This window comes from Homalodisca vitripennis, chromosome 3 (assembly GCF_021130785.1).
Source record: "Homalodisca vitripennis isolate AUS2020 chromosome 3, UT_GWSS_2.1, whole genome shotgun sequence".
Lineage (NCBI taxonomy): Eukaryota > Metazoa > Arthropoda > Insecta > Hemiptera > Cicadellidae > Homalodisca > Homalodisca vitripennis.
In genome coordinates, this window is record NC_060209.1 from 68,869,831 (window position 1) to 68,884,877 (window position 15,047).

A 15,047-nucleotide genomic window follows, 5' to 3' on the forward strand; every position below is an offset into this window, starting at 1 on the left:
TTATGGCCTTGCAATAAGAAGAGGTGTAAAGAATGTAGAAGAAATGAAGAAAAATATTCGGGCCACCTACTTTCATAAACTCTCCACTAATGAAAATCCTCAACACGGTTTGTGTCCGAAAGGCGTAGACTCGTGGTGTGGTTATGAGAAGGCTAAGGCTCAAGGTACAGTTTATGACCACAAAGATAGCCTACCTGAAGAGATAATGTTAGAAATAAAATACATCTACAGGGCACTAACAAATTCTGAGTTGTTAAAATAATGTTTACACGGACATACGCAGAATCCAAACGAGAGCTTCAACAATGTGGTATGGGCCAAAATTCCAAAACGGGTAAGGCTGGATACGTTGAAACTTGGTGTATATGATGCTGTCACTTCGTTCAATGATAGAAATAGTGGCAAACTTGAAGTTTTCCAGAAGCTTGGACTAAGTTTATGTGGTAGGTCAGTGAGTGCTTTGCGCGGAATTGATGACTTGCGACAGAGGAAAAGTGAGAAAGCTGCGGAAGGAATAACGAAAGAAGCCAGACAAGAAAGAAGAAAAAGAAAAAATGGTTCAAAATGAAAAGTATGATGAAGCAGATGGACCCCAGTATGGCCCAGGACTTTTATAAGGTAGACCTAGAGCCTCATTTAGTCTTGTTTTCACAATAAATGCGATTTCCGGAAAGTTAGCATTTTTCTCATAAAGGTACATTTTTCTCAGGAAGTATTCAAGATACAGTACTGATATTTTTTTGCACGTAATCTATAGGCTATTGCCAACAATCAGACCCAATTTCATGCAATTTTCAATCTTAGTTTTGCTGCTATAAAACTTTTACCAAACGATTACGTGATTTTTTAAATTGATTTGGAAAAAAAAATTTTTCACTAGGAAAAACTTTTTGAAAATTATCCAAGTTGGGTCTGATTACACAAAATAAGGTAATAAACAAATGTTGAAAAAATTATGACTGTAGCCTAAGTACTTTCTGATAAAAATGTACCTTTGTTAACATGGTGAAGATGGGCGTTCCGACTCCCCTTAAGCCATGACATACTTGTGAAAAAGTTGAAGGCTCGGGGAGTGGTAGGGAAAACTGCTGACTGGTTTACGAGCTACCTAACGGACAGAATGCAAACGGTAGAAATAAGAAGCACAACACAAGGAGTGACAACAAAAACTACCTCGACACCACTGCCAGTCAGTAGAGGAGTTCCACAAGGCTCAGTTTTGGGCCCCATACTGTATATAATTTTTGTTAGTGACTTCCCTGACTACCTCAGAGAATACTGCTCTATGCTATTGTATGCTGACGATACAGTACTCCTGTTACAAAACAAAAAGCCCACCAGACTGGAAATAGACTCATATATAGCTATTAATATGGCAATAGAATATTGTCAAGCCAATGATCTAGTACTGAACAGCACTAAAACTCAGCAACTAATACTTGGACGAAGCAAAGGAGAAGTTTTGGAACTACCAGAGGCTGAAAGAATGCAAAATGTAAAGTACCTTGGACTAGTCATAGACGAAACTCTCTCCTGGAATGACCAAATAGACCAGCTATGTGGAAAACTCAGTACATCATTGTATGTGCTAAGGAGATTAAAACAAGTTGGTAGTCCAGAAATAATTAAATGTGCATACTACGCTCTCTTTGAAAGCCACCTGAGATATGGTATAGCCATCTGGAGCAGCTCCTCGAAAACTAACACTAACAGGATCATGGTGCTGCAAAAGAAAGCAATCCGCATAATGTCAGGATTAGGACCAATAGATTCATGCAGGGAAGCTTTTAAAAACTTAAATATTCTAACAACAGTTGCCCTATTCATATTAGAAGTAACTGTCCATACCAGTCAACAAAACATACCAAGAAGAGGAGATGTACATTCACACAACACAAGAGCAGCAAACAATTACTCACTTCCCTCTCATAGATTGACTCTATTTGAGAAGCAACCTACTTATACGGGCGCCAAATTCCTGAACATACTACCGCCTGAGGTTAAAAATCATACTGCAGACAAACAGCAATTCAGAAGGGAACTAACCAGATGGCTCCAAGAACGTCCCTTCTACTCAATTGAAGAATTTCTTAACTGGAGAACTGATAACTTATTTACACTTACACAACCATCGTAAACTTTATTACATGTAAACTTTATGACACCATTCTAATCTTGAAGATTATGAATAAAGAATTTTGTCTATTGTCTATTGTCTATTGTCTACAATATTATGTGAAAGAGAAATAGTTTTCAAAACATCTTTATACAACTTGACTAAATAATAATTTCAAATAACATAACATATTTGCAACAAAAAACGTGATACTTTAGTATTATCCGTATGCCACTATTTTTTTTACAATTTATTTTACCTGGGACCTAAAAATCTACATTATTAGAAAGAACAGACTTATATAACTTACCTTAGTACTAATCGATTTATCCCTTATTGAGTGCAACCATTACTTTAGATGAAAAACATTATAGTTACTACATAAAGTGGTATCATTGCAACGATGGTCACCGGTACCTAGGTTAAGATACACTAATCAGCTAAAAAAATGTTGGGTTATTAATGTAATAATTAGCTGATTGTTACATTTAACAGATAAAATTAACACTTCATTGTTGTATGTAATTTTCTACATTCATTATTAAAATGTTTGTGGTCAGATTGGGTTGTTTTGTACCACATTGATCTTCAAATGTTGTTTTATTTCTTTATTTATGCATGGTAATTAAATACCGGTTATAAAATACAGAGTTTACACAACTTCATCAACATAGTAATTTTAACTTTTACAAGAAGTAATCAGCTAAATTGAATTAATGAAAATTTAACTTAATTGACTTTCAGTAGTAAATTTAATAAATCAACTAATTTAAAGGAATAATAAATGGTGTTGTTTAAAAAAACCAATTGAATGTTTGTTAAAAAGGTATTTGGTTTAATACCTAAACAAATGAAAGAATTTAACGATGTATTCTACAAAACAAAACAATGCATAAAAACAAATTTAATAGCCTGAGTACCGAATGGTAACAATAAAGAGGTAATTTCAGCTGTTAAATGCACAATGAGCTGAAAAGCAGTTAAACGTCATTAGTAACTCAATTGGTGTATCTGAAGTGAGCTATGGTGCTGTTAAAAACCTTTACTACCTTAAGAAGAAGAACTTTCATTATTTGTCGTATCTAAATAAACTTAATACCAAAATGTTCATTTAAAAGCCTTTATTACATTGTTCTTAAAAATGTTTATATGACTACCATTTCTAAATACTAAAAAAAAACCATTTTCAGATTAAAAAAAACAGGTCCTAATTAGATAAAACATTTTGCAAAGTTTGAACTTTATATCATTATTTAATTTAAAGATATAAATGTTTCCCTAAAAACACAGACAGACAGTAAACTATGCAGGATAGGACTGTATTTTCTTTCTCATTTTGACCTGACAATTAAATGGTGAATTTCGATGGAGTAATGTATGGACACCGTGCAAACTGTGTAGATAAAGTATTTGATTTTGCAATTTGGCAACACTGACACTTCTGATCTTTCCACTCTATGAAAACTCATAGATCAAATGAAGTGTGGTATGTTGTTGCTGAACAAAATTGTGTTTGGACACCGTGCAAACTGTGTAGATAAAGTATTTGATTTTGCAATTTGGCAACACTGACACTTCTGATCTTACCACTCTATGAAAACTCATAGATCAAATGAAGTGTGGTACGTTGTTGCTGAACAAAATTGTGTTTATCAAGACAATTTAGTTTTTGATCTATACATGAACTACGAAATGTAGCATAATACACAATGTACAGTAGAACCCCTCATATCCGGCCACCACGGGACCGAGCCCCTGGCCGGATAACGATTCGGCCGGATAAACCAACCTACAGTACACAGCACTTGACGAAACAAAACAATTGTACTGTACTGTACTAACCGCACTGGAAATAATCAACGAACTGTTTACAGGTTAAACCTATTAGCTCAACTGAGGACAACACAGGAAAATGTAAACAAATAGATACACCAAAATAACGCAAGAGTCGTGGGAGACTAGTGCGTGCAGCTGCGCGTCTGCAAGCCGTGGTAAATAAATTTCGATATTGGCTTCCGGGAAGTGGCCGGATAAACCGAGGTGCGGTAAAACCGAGGCCGGATATGAGGGGTTCTACTGTATTCCATTATGTCAAGTTGCTGGACAATCTTTTATGTATTGAGCCTATTGATTGAGATGTGAAGACAGAGTAGTACGGTTTGATCTCAAACTTGATGAAGAAAGCAATTAAATGTTATAGTACTGGACATAAGAGCCAATTTACACTTTAACAGATTAACTGCAGCAGATGGCAGTAAATGCCTCACATAAAAAATGAAAAAATATATCATATTTTACTTTTAAACTTTTGCTACGCCACCATATCATCTTCAAAATTGGTAGGCTAACAATCAATTAATTTCTAATGGACAATCTCAATCAATTTCATACAAATTTGTAGTGTTTTTTATATTTATATTTTTTTTGTTAAGATGAATTAGCTCCCACACTATACAGTGTAAAACACAGATGGTGTGACATATAAGGGAATGAATGAGTAGCTTGTATGTGATTTTCTGTTAACATCATGCACATTTAAAATATTCTATTTGTGGACAAACTATCCTGTTATATGGAATACTTTATTCTTGACAAGTCTGTTGATGAGAGTTATAAAAGATTTTTTATCTATAATCAAGCTGTCTCTTGATGAAATTTTTCCTGTCAATGCTATCTCTTCCAAGCAAAGGAGAAAACCAAAGAAATGGATTACTCAGGGGAATCATAAAATCCTCTGAAAATAAAAGAAGGCTTCATATTCAATCAAAGTACTGTACAGATCCTTTATTTCTAAGTTATGTCAAAAAATATAAAAAAGTGTTCAATAAGGTTGTTGTGGAAGCGAAGAAATCGTGTAATAGTTCTTATATAATAGATTCTAAAAACAAAACTAAGGCAATGTGGAATGTAATTAAAGATGAACTAGGTCTTAATAAAATCAGTAAAAATTACATTAAATTAAAGATTAATGATAAAGAGATAGATGACCCGATATCTGTAGCTAAACTTTTCAACAATCAATATACAAATATAGTAGAGATATTAAAAGTTCCAAAAGTTCCTGTCACATTACCCCCTTCACATTATCTTACATGTGAACAAAATGACATTGAGTTGCAAGTTTTTTCACCCACTAACAAAAACTGAGGGTCAAAAATATAATTTTAAATCTGAGCAACAGTAGTTCAAGTGGATGGGATGAGATCCCTAATAAGATACTTAAATGGTCTGTTGATACAATCTCTGATGTACTAAGTGGACTTATAAATAAGTCCTTATGTGAAGGAATTTTTCCTGAACTATTGAAGTTATCAGAAATTCACCCAATACACAAAAAGGGTTCACGTAGTGAAATAAACAATTATAGACCAATTTCTCTTCTAAGTTCGATTTCAAAAATTTATGAAAAAATTATCCATAGCAGACTTTTTGACTTTTTAGAATCTAATAACAAATTATGTAAAAGAGCAGTATGGCTTTAGAAAAAATTCTAGTACACAAGCAGCTCTTTTCTCTTTCGTAAACAGTACCATTGAAGCCTTGGATGAGTCAAGTTACACTGCAGGAGTTTTCTGTGACTTATCTAAGGCTTTTGAATTGTGTAAACCACACACTTTTGCTGACAAAGTTAAGAAGAATGGGTGTCAAAGGCACAGCTCTTACACTATTATATTCTTATTTATTTAACCGTAAACAGAGGACAGTTATTACTAATAAATCAGGAAAATATTATTCTAATTGGGCAGATGTAAAACATGGTGTACCCCAAGGGTCAATATTAGGCCCATTGTTATTCATTATCTATGTCAATGACCTGCCAAATTACCTTCCTAAAGAAGTTTGTAGCCTCTTTTTATATGCAGATGATACAACTGCTTTAATTAGACGGAAAATGTTAAGTGACTTAGAACTTTACACCAAAGATGTCATTGACAAACTTCACAAAATTTTCCTTACTCACGGTCTGTTGTTAAATCGAGACAAGACTAATACATTACGCTTTAAATTAAGAAATGATAATTTTTGTAAAGGGTTTAGTAATAATACACACGTAGTAAAATTTTTAGGCATACATTTAGACACTAAATTAAATTTTTCCAACCATATCAATATGTTAAAATAAGAAACTTAATTCAACCAGATATGCTTTGAGTATACTAGTTCGAATAAACATCTTTGGAAGTTGGTTTAGCTGTATATTTATGCCCATGTATACTCGATGTTGAGTTATGGAATTACTTTGTGGGGTAACTGCTCAGATGTGCAAAAACTCTTTATTAGTCAAAAGTCAATTATTAGAACAATAGGTCATTTGCAACTCAAGAACAACATGTAAACCGTTATTTAAAAAATTTAACATCCTTACTTTGCCATGTATATACATTTTTGAAATGCTTAAATTAGTACATAAGAATCCTGATCAATTTGAAAAATACAAATTTAATCATAGATTACCACACAAGAAATTGTAATTTGTTTCAATATCCGGCACATAAACTAAAAAAATTTGAAACTAGTCCTCTTTATCTAGGTTTTGAAATTATATAATAATATTCCACAGGCATATAAAAAACTTCCCTTATCTACATTTACTAAAAAATTAAAAGAAGTACTTTGTCAAAAACATATTATAGTATAAATGAATTCTTTGAAGATGGTTTATGATGATAACGAATAGTTAAAATATATCTTCAAAAGATCTACATTAGGTTTTAGCCTTAGATTTATTCAATGTTTCTTTTTTTATGTTTTATAGATCAATGTGTCAAAAGTTATTTTTTTATAAGTATGAAAATAATGTTTTAGAATAAGTTTAGTTATGTAGTTTTTAATCATTGACTATGTACCAGTTTTTATTACATTGTGATACCAGAAAACGTATTGTACAATAAATATTTGTCTATTGTCTATTGTCTATTGTCTATTGTCTATCTGTTTTAAAAAGAAAACTGCTTTACAACACTTAAGTATACACAATTTCTCCATCAGGCAATAATCTCATGCAATTGTTTGTTTCTCAAAATCTTCCTGAATTGAGTATCATCTAAAGACTACCTCTTCCAGCTGAGCCATGATTTCTCTCTGGCTGTCCTTGAGCTGTAATGCCTCCTCCTCCTTGGCCCTCGTGACAGCTACAATACGATCCTCAAGTCCCCTGACTGACTCAGCAGACTGCTCCAGCTTATTTTGTAGCTCTTCTACCTGCACAACAGTTTACAGGAATAACACTTCTGAATATTGAAAATTGTTAGTCATTCAATCTTGATTAGTTTTTAAATCTGACTAACATTAAGAAACATTAATGTTTGTCTTAACAAGTCAACAGATTCCAAAAACAGAAATCATAAATAAAAGATAAAGAGGATACACCTTTAGTCAGTGTATTTTATTGGTACTGAGAAACATAAACTGGGAGGGCCGGTGTCCACTCGGCCTAAGGAATTGGACTTTGAGTCTACATTACAGAAAGCGCAGGTTCAAATTCAGTCTCTGACTACAGTGTGATTCGTCAGTATTGTCCACCTAATACAGAACTGACGTGTCCCTTTATTCTGTTGGATATGATTCTCATAAAGACACATGGGGACAGGTAGAATAAAATTACAAGTTGTGTGTCCTATCTTTGAATATAAAAGAACAAAATAAATATTTTTATAACTATGTTTAGCATAATTAATATGAACTATATGTTATGACAATAAGACATTATTGACTGATACTGCCTCAACTTACCTCAACATTCTTTCGAGACAGACTCTGACTGAGGCCTGTGATCTCATTCTCTTGGTGCTCCAGTTTCTCACGCAGTGTCTGTACTGTGGAGAGCAAGACCTGTGAGCCATCCTGTGACGACAGGCTTTCTTCCAGCAGACGATGCATCTCCAGTCCACTCTCTGTCACCGTTTCCACCTCCCTCTCCAACACTGCCACCTGATCCTCCAGCTCCAGCTTGGCTCCCTGTACAAAATATCCTTTACCTGTACAATAGTCCAATAAAAAACTCTCCTCTCAAAATTATCTATTTCTAGTACATTCTCCACCATTTGTTTCTCCAGCACTGTTAACTTCTTTGCTCCTTCTCCTCCAGCTTAGTTGTCTACAAGGCATTTGTATAGAAAGTTTGAAAATGATATTTTGTCTACAGAGGTTCATTTGTGATTACTGTGGTATAATTAAGAAATAATAACTATCAAAGTAAGGATATATATATATATATATATATATATATATATATATATAGTCCCTTATTACAAAAAAAATACGGCTGACATAATTAAGATACTTTAGATATCTATAATCTATATCTATATATTATAGATTTTTTGTTAATTTAGATAATTAGTCCATCAGAGGCAATCCATGATTTAGTTGTAAAAAAACATTTAATATTTTTACATTTTACAAGAAATGTTTGCATCTTTAAACATTACATTAGGTTTATAAAAATAAAGTAATAATTAATAAATTACATCCTGAATGTAAATAAACCAATTAGTAGACGTCCAATAGCAAATGCAATAGTAAGTAATGGATAATCAGAACTGTTTACTCTCTAACCTTGATTTCTTCAAGTTCTTGCTTCAGCTCAACAATCAAGGCATCACTTTCTGTAGAGTTAGTGTTCCACGCTTCCAGCTGCAAAAACACATTCAAAATTAAGTTAGAAAATGTATATTTAGATAAACAGATATAGCAGTATAAATCTATCAATTTGCTACTAGAATAAGTAGTGTTCGTAATTAAAGACAATATGGGATAAAAACTCAAGAATTAAATCATACATATTACAGGAAATTTTTGATTATTTATACAAACTATTTCGCAGATACAAACTTTCTCTTCAACAGCCTTTTCTTTTTTTATTACAGTTTTTATTAAGTGATGATTTTTATTTTGGGACTAAAGTACTGTCCATAGGTTATAGAATGTGGCTATTTAGAATAATTTCCATTTCATTAGTGAAACTCAAAAACACAATTTAATATCTCAAGCATATGGTTATTTATTGTATTGTTTATACTGCTATTATGAAGTAAATAAAATAATTGGAATAACACACCAAAGACAAATATTGTTATACTTCTATCTTGACCTTTAATATATTATATTGTTAAGTTTTCTATACTCATGACTGAGTCTCTCAGCCCAATCATACACTTAAATGTATACTCAGTAAAGTACATCAGCAGCAAAAACATGTCTTGTTTGAATTTGACACAGCTTTGTGAGATCTAAGAAAGTGACCAAAACACACTCACCTGTTCTTGATAGGTTTGTATTCGGTCTTCCATGATAGAAGCCTCCTTTTTGAGAATGAGCAGTTCACGTTCCAGCTTGTTGATGGAGGCCACCAGAGGTCCATCTCGCCTGTGAGCCTAAAAAACAACACAAACCAACTCTCACGTTATTTAGCTCTCATGTCTCAATACACTCTGAACAATCAAAATAAGATATTATTTTAAAGTTTGGATTAACAGCTGTTCTTTGAATTGGCAGGAACAAATCCAAAAATAAGTACAGAATCTGCGTAAGATATTTACTCTAAAATATTTATAAATACATCCTAATAAGAAATGTATTACCCTACTTGTGCCTTCAACGATTGTCTCGAGAACTGCTAAACTTGTCTTTCAGAATGACAAAATCTCATAGTACACTCTCTTAGAATAAGAATCATCTTTATTAATAACCATCAAGATTACAAATAGTTTCAAGATTTAATTTTTATAATGTAATGAGGTCAGTTCTCGAAAGTTACTCAGAGAAATTCTTCAAGAGATTAAACGGGTCAGTCCACGAGTCATTCTTCCAGCACTGCTTTTAGTGAGTGCCCTCTCGTGTTGCAGTTCTTGTGGTAGTGTCTTGTGAAGTTGCCTACCCATGTAAGATGGTTAAGATTCATACAGCTTCAGATGGTGTACTGGAAGGTTGTATAATTCACCATCCCCAGGGCCGGATTTAGGTATGGGCCACATGGGTCCTGGGCCCTGTGTAGCAAATTTTTAAGGGCGGCAAATTTTGAAGACTAGTTAAAATGTTGCTAAAATATCGCTAAAAAAGGAGCGTTTTATACAGATTGTTTGTTTTTACTCAGATTTACACACTAATTAAAATTAAAAAAAGTTTGAAGAGAAGTTTTTTAATACATTAGATATTTTATATCAGACTTGACTATTATTCTGCGTAGTATGTCACTGTGCATAAGGACAGCCGTCGATGTCAGACTTAGATTTGGTTTATTTTGATAGGCCAAGCGGTTTTAAATTAAGTAAAAAAATTCAGTAAATTCAGTAAAAAGATTTGTAAATACGGCCTTGACCATCCCTGATATTGTAGTGGTAAATATTTCTGTTCTAAGCAGATCATCTCCATCAGCATACATTTCAATTTCTGGTATATAGAGAGCAACTTTGAACGTGATGTAGACGTGCTAGACCTCCAATAGATTTTTTCTGGATGATTAGAACTCTTTTACTCTAGATACACAAATAAAAATAGAGGTACTAAATAAGCTGACTCTATATTTAATTCATTTCAAAACTAATCGTGGAGTTAGAGATTAGTAAGCATAATAGATTCATAATCTCAAGCTAAGTCAAATTATGCCAAAACTGATGACTCTCTCAAAAGATCTTAGACAAGTAGACATTCCGTTTTGTAAGGAATGGCAACAAAGATTACCTCGATATAGTAGTGGCCTAGAGAGAAAATGAGGACGACTACAGCAGTAACAATGAGCCAAACTGTTGTTTCTATAGGAATCTTGTTTAGAAGGTCCAACGTCTCTGACATCTGTAACCACATTAACTATAAGAATCATAATTTTATTTATCACAAACAATGTTCAATCAGTACTCTGAAACTGCAAATACAATTGTCATGAGGTGCTAGTGAAAAGTAAATGTTTAGACACAGTACAAAGAAAAATTGACATTTACCTAGAATAATCCGAAATATAACATTGAAAAATGTTTTAAAATTAATTACAATGATAAAATTTGACATGTTAAAACTAAACCTCACACTAAGAACATTATAAGAATTGTTACGATACAATTTCTTTATCACATAAACAGAGGCTGTCACCAAATATTAAAGGACTGTATTTAAAACACAGCAACACTTCTTTTACAAACTGTTAAGGAGACTTTTCAATTTTCAAATTTAATACACCCAAACTATTTCTGATTACTGTGGTTTTCATTCTTAGATTAAATAATCAAAATGTAGGTAGTATAAAAACATGTAGCATGTAAAATGTTTTTGACCATTTTCTTTACCAAAAGTACTTAAATTCCCATTGGAATTGAAACAGAAAAATACAATAAATAGTTCAGTAACGCTCACATGAGGTGTTCATTATCTAAAATTCACAAGAATTCACCGTATTTTTTAAGAAAAATTAACAACTAAATTTAAATATTTTCATAAAAAATTAAATTTACTGTGAACATTAAAAGGCATATCTTTCCTCGGTTCATAAGTAGTAATGATAACAAATACAGGCATAATACTTGGAAAGTGATTTTTGACAAGAAGCATTTGCAGATTTCATCACTAACTTGGGGTGGTTTGACACCATAAAGTAGTCTCTATATCACAGAGAAATGAAAATATTCAATTACTAATATTTGTTTTCCTACAAAATTTATATAAGTGTTTTCCTTAGCTAATAAACGCTCTTAACAAACAGTAGCCTTTGACATTTTAATGTTGAATGGCTCAATGTTCGAATGGGATCCAACCGGTTGACTGCAGATGAATCAAGATAATCTCCTGTCCTAATATATGCAACTGAAATATGAATTAGTTTATTACAACATCTTAAAATGTTCCAAACATGAACAAATCAAACAGAATTATTTTAAATTTAGCTAGCACTTCCACATGAAAAGTAAACTTACATCTGTTGAGTACAATGATTCCTGCCAGGAAACGTCTTTGGAAGTCGGAACTCCTGTGATGACATCACAAGCCTCTTCTCCCACCCCTTCAGCCAAGCAGCTTTCATCTGACAACATGAGACACAACAACTGTTAGCACATGGCTGATACAATTATATTTATCATTTACACAAGTGTATTCTGTCATTGACAAAATGTCTATTTGCTCAGGGAACAATAGGCAACATGACATATCTCTCACTTGGTGAATTATAGGCACAACAAAATAAATTGGTCTCGGTGACTTTAACAATATTGGAAGTTCTATTCAATTAGAATGTGATAAGAATAACGAAAGTTTGCGTTATCAAATATTATAGGTAATTGCTACAACCCTGTTATTAATTTACTTTGTTTTCATTGACTTGCGTATTATTACATTTTAATTAAAAACAAATTGTAAACTTTGCATGATTCTATCTCAAACTTTTAGAAAACTCAAAAAATATAAATACACTAATAAAAATTAAACAAATAACATTGTTCCACTTGTCCTTTTTAGTGTAACATGATCATTTTGTATTATTCTTAAATTAATTTAATTATTTATACACTTGATAAGCGTATTAAACCACTTTTTAAGTGACTTTTCTTTGTAGTTTCTAAACACATTGAGGCATTTATCATTACAATCCCAATGTTGCACGACTATACCGTCTTCTACTTAAGGCAGATTTTTATTGCCTAATTGGCCTCAAAAATTTGAATAGTCGATGTTTTTGGTTGATTTCTATAAGTTTTAAGTTTATTGCCAACTGAAAATCAAATTACAGACCATACTTCACAATTGGTGGGATTTCAAATCACAACATACATTCTAAATTACTACACCACATCAAGACAAGCAGGAAGAAAAACAAGTAAAAACAAAAATGATATGTTATATTGTTTTTTATAAAACAGACTATCAGCATAAAAATATCCTTTTGAGAAAAAAATCAAATATTTAATTTTGCATGGAGTCCAAACACTGCTCCAACCGTAACTTTCCAGTTACTATTAGCCTAGAAACAGCCAAATACAGTGTGAAGTATGTATGTAAAGAAAGAAAGTTTGAGATATTTTGGTGCATTTGTTAACTGTTGCTTTATATATATTATTTATTTAGCACTGAATACATGATTGTATTACTAAATGCAAACTGAAGAAGATCAATGACATTCAAAACTACATGTTTATAAAACAATTCAATCTACAAAAAGTCCTCTGTTGGGAGAATTCAAAAATTAAATGCTAATAATAAATACAATAGGACATTGGATACAGTTAAATTTTCTCTTGGTAGTCATGAAGAACCATGTCACCTGAGAGCATTAACTTCGATAGAACAAGTGCAAAGTGCACTTAGTCATAGAAAAGTGGCACAAAATAAAAACCATGACAGTCCACCATTAAAAACCATTTTTATAGATACACATTACTGTACACAAGACCAAGTAAGAAGTGTAAATGTTAAAACTCACTGTATTGAGTAGCAGTTGGCCTCCTACACCATCACAATAAAAGAATAAGGCGTTTGGCATTGAAATTGTGCCAACTCACTGAATAATAAGTAGTTATATCAGAGTTCACTGCCATCTAGTGGTTATAGTATTAACTATTTTCTCCTTTTCAATGTGTTCTTAATTCACAATAAAAATTCTTTCTTTTAGTTTGTGGATTAGTTCATCCAGTTTTAATTGTGTATTTTAAAATTATGTTGCATGTGTATACTTGAACATAATGTTTGATAATGAATATAAAAATATTTAACTTTTAAGTTAAATTGATCAATTGGAAGTTTTGAACAAAAATGCTAAATAAGAAACTAAATAAATTGAGTAAGTTAAGTTAAATATGTAAGTTTACACAGATTATACAACAATCAATGAAATTATGTAAGCTCAGGTTAAAATTACACTGTATTATATATATAATAACAGAGAAGAGAATACAGGATATACAAAATATATTTTTAGACCAAACAAAATATGATAAAAAAACTTAACCCTTAGGAGACCAGCCAAAAATTGAACTTGCTATTCAAAGAGACGGGCTTTATTTGAGACATTTTGAGACACAGTTTTACAAAAATTATTGTAACTCTCTCATAAGCATGGTATTGGTAGTATTGAAGTTCAGATTTCCTAAAAACATTCTCTTTCATGTAGTATATGTACACAATTTTATAATATTTGTAATGTATAATCATAAAGTACAAAAGTGACTGCCATAACAAAACAAAGTTTTAATTTCAAGTATGATTATTTTATATGAACTACCACCACATGATAATGTTTCAAAATTCAATAGCCTACATTAGCTAAACGTTTAGGACATATTTTCGTATTGAAATAGCAGTAAAATGACACTTGTACGTAATACTTGCAAAAATTATGAAAAAAATATAGAATCCCTCTAGTTTACTGATACTGTATTGTTTAATTTCACAGCATTACCGTGGACTGGATGATTACTTTTAGCCTGGACTGTTTACTATTACTTTAAGTAAAAAATTAGTGTTTTGTTTTTTTATTAAACAAAAAATGCAATTATAGATTAACTTAGAAATCTTTTTACCAACAATGTAGTATTTTAGTCTTAGTCTTGATAATCCTACATGTGAATAACACACAATGTAATGTCCATATGTAATCTGATGGCAGATTACATCACAAAAGGTGGAACATGGGTACTGATGGAGAGATTTCATACGGGCCCTGGCCTGGCGATGCGCAGTGGTCTACTTGTCATTTGGAAGAGTGGGGGTAACGCTTCCTCAGTCTGTATCGCGGAGCTGTGTAGAGCGGACCTCACGCTTGCTTGTTCAACACTCTTCTTACCTCTGTGTTATAACGTTTAAATTCAAATAGAAATATTTTAATTGTTACTATTGGAAGTATGTTAACTATACTGCCAATGTTAAATTTGTCTAACATGTGTTTAAATAATCGTACGCAGCACGCAGAGCCAGCTCACTGACAATAGTGACAGTGGCAAGCTTTGTG

The 15,047-nt window shown here is 32.2% G+C and overlaps 1 protein-coding gene across 8 annotated transcripts in view; it reads right to left on the minus strand.

The window, feature by feature from the left end:
• The window catches only part of LOC124357035 (transport and Golgi organization protein 1), a 69,114-nt gene that overhangs the window by 34,946 nt on the left and 19,121 nt on the right, over positions 1–15,047 (minus strand). For 6 of the 8 annotated variants that reach the window (XM_046808418.1, XM_046808419.1, XM_046808417.1 and 3 more), the window contains 6 exons: positions 12,022–12,128; positions 10,799–10,909; positions 9,376–9,492; positions 8,675–8,752; positions 7,850–8,074; positions 7,172–7,318 (listed from right to left, as the gene is read on the minus strand). In XM_046808418.1, coding sequence (XP_046664374.1) covers positions 7,172–7,318; positions 7,850–8,074; positions 8,675–8,752; positions 9,376–9,492; positions 10,799–10,909; positions 12,022–12,128 — 785 coding nt within the window. Of the gene's footprint in view, positions 1–7,171; positions 7,319–7,849; positions 8,075–8,674; positions 8,753–9,375; positions 9,493–10,798; positions 10,910–12,021; positions 12,129–13,364; positions 13,490–13,523; positions 13,565–15,047 lie in introns of those variants that run through there. The other 2 variants (XM_046808422.1, XM_046808421.1) reach the window with 2 other exon arrangements.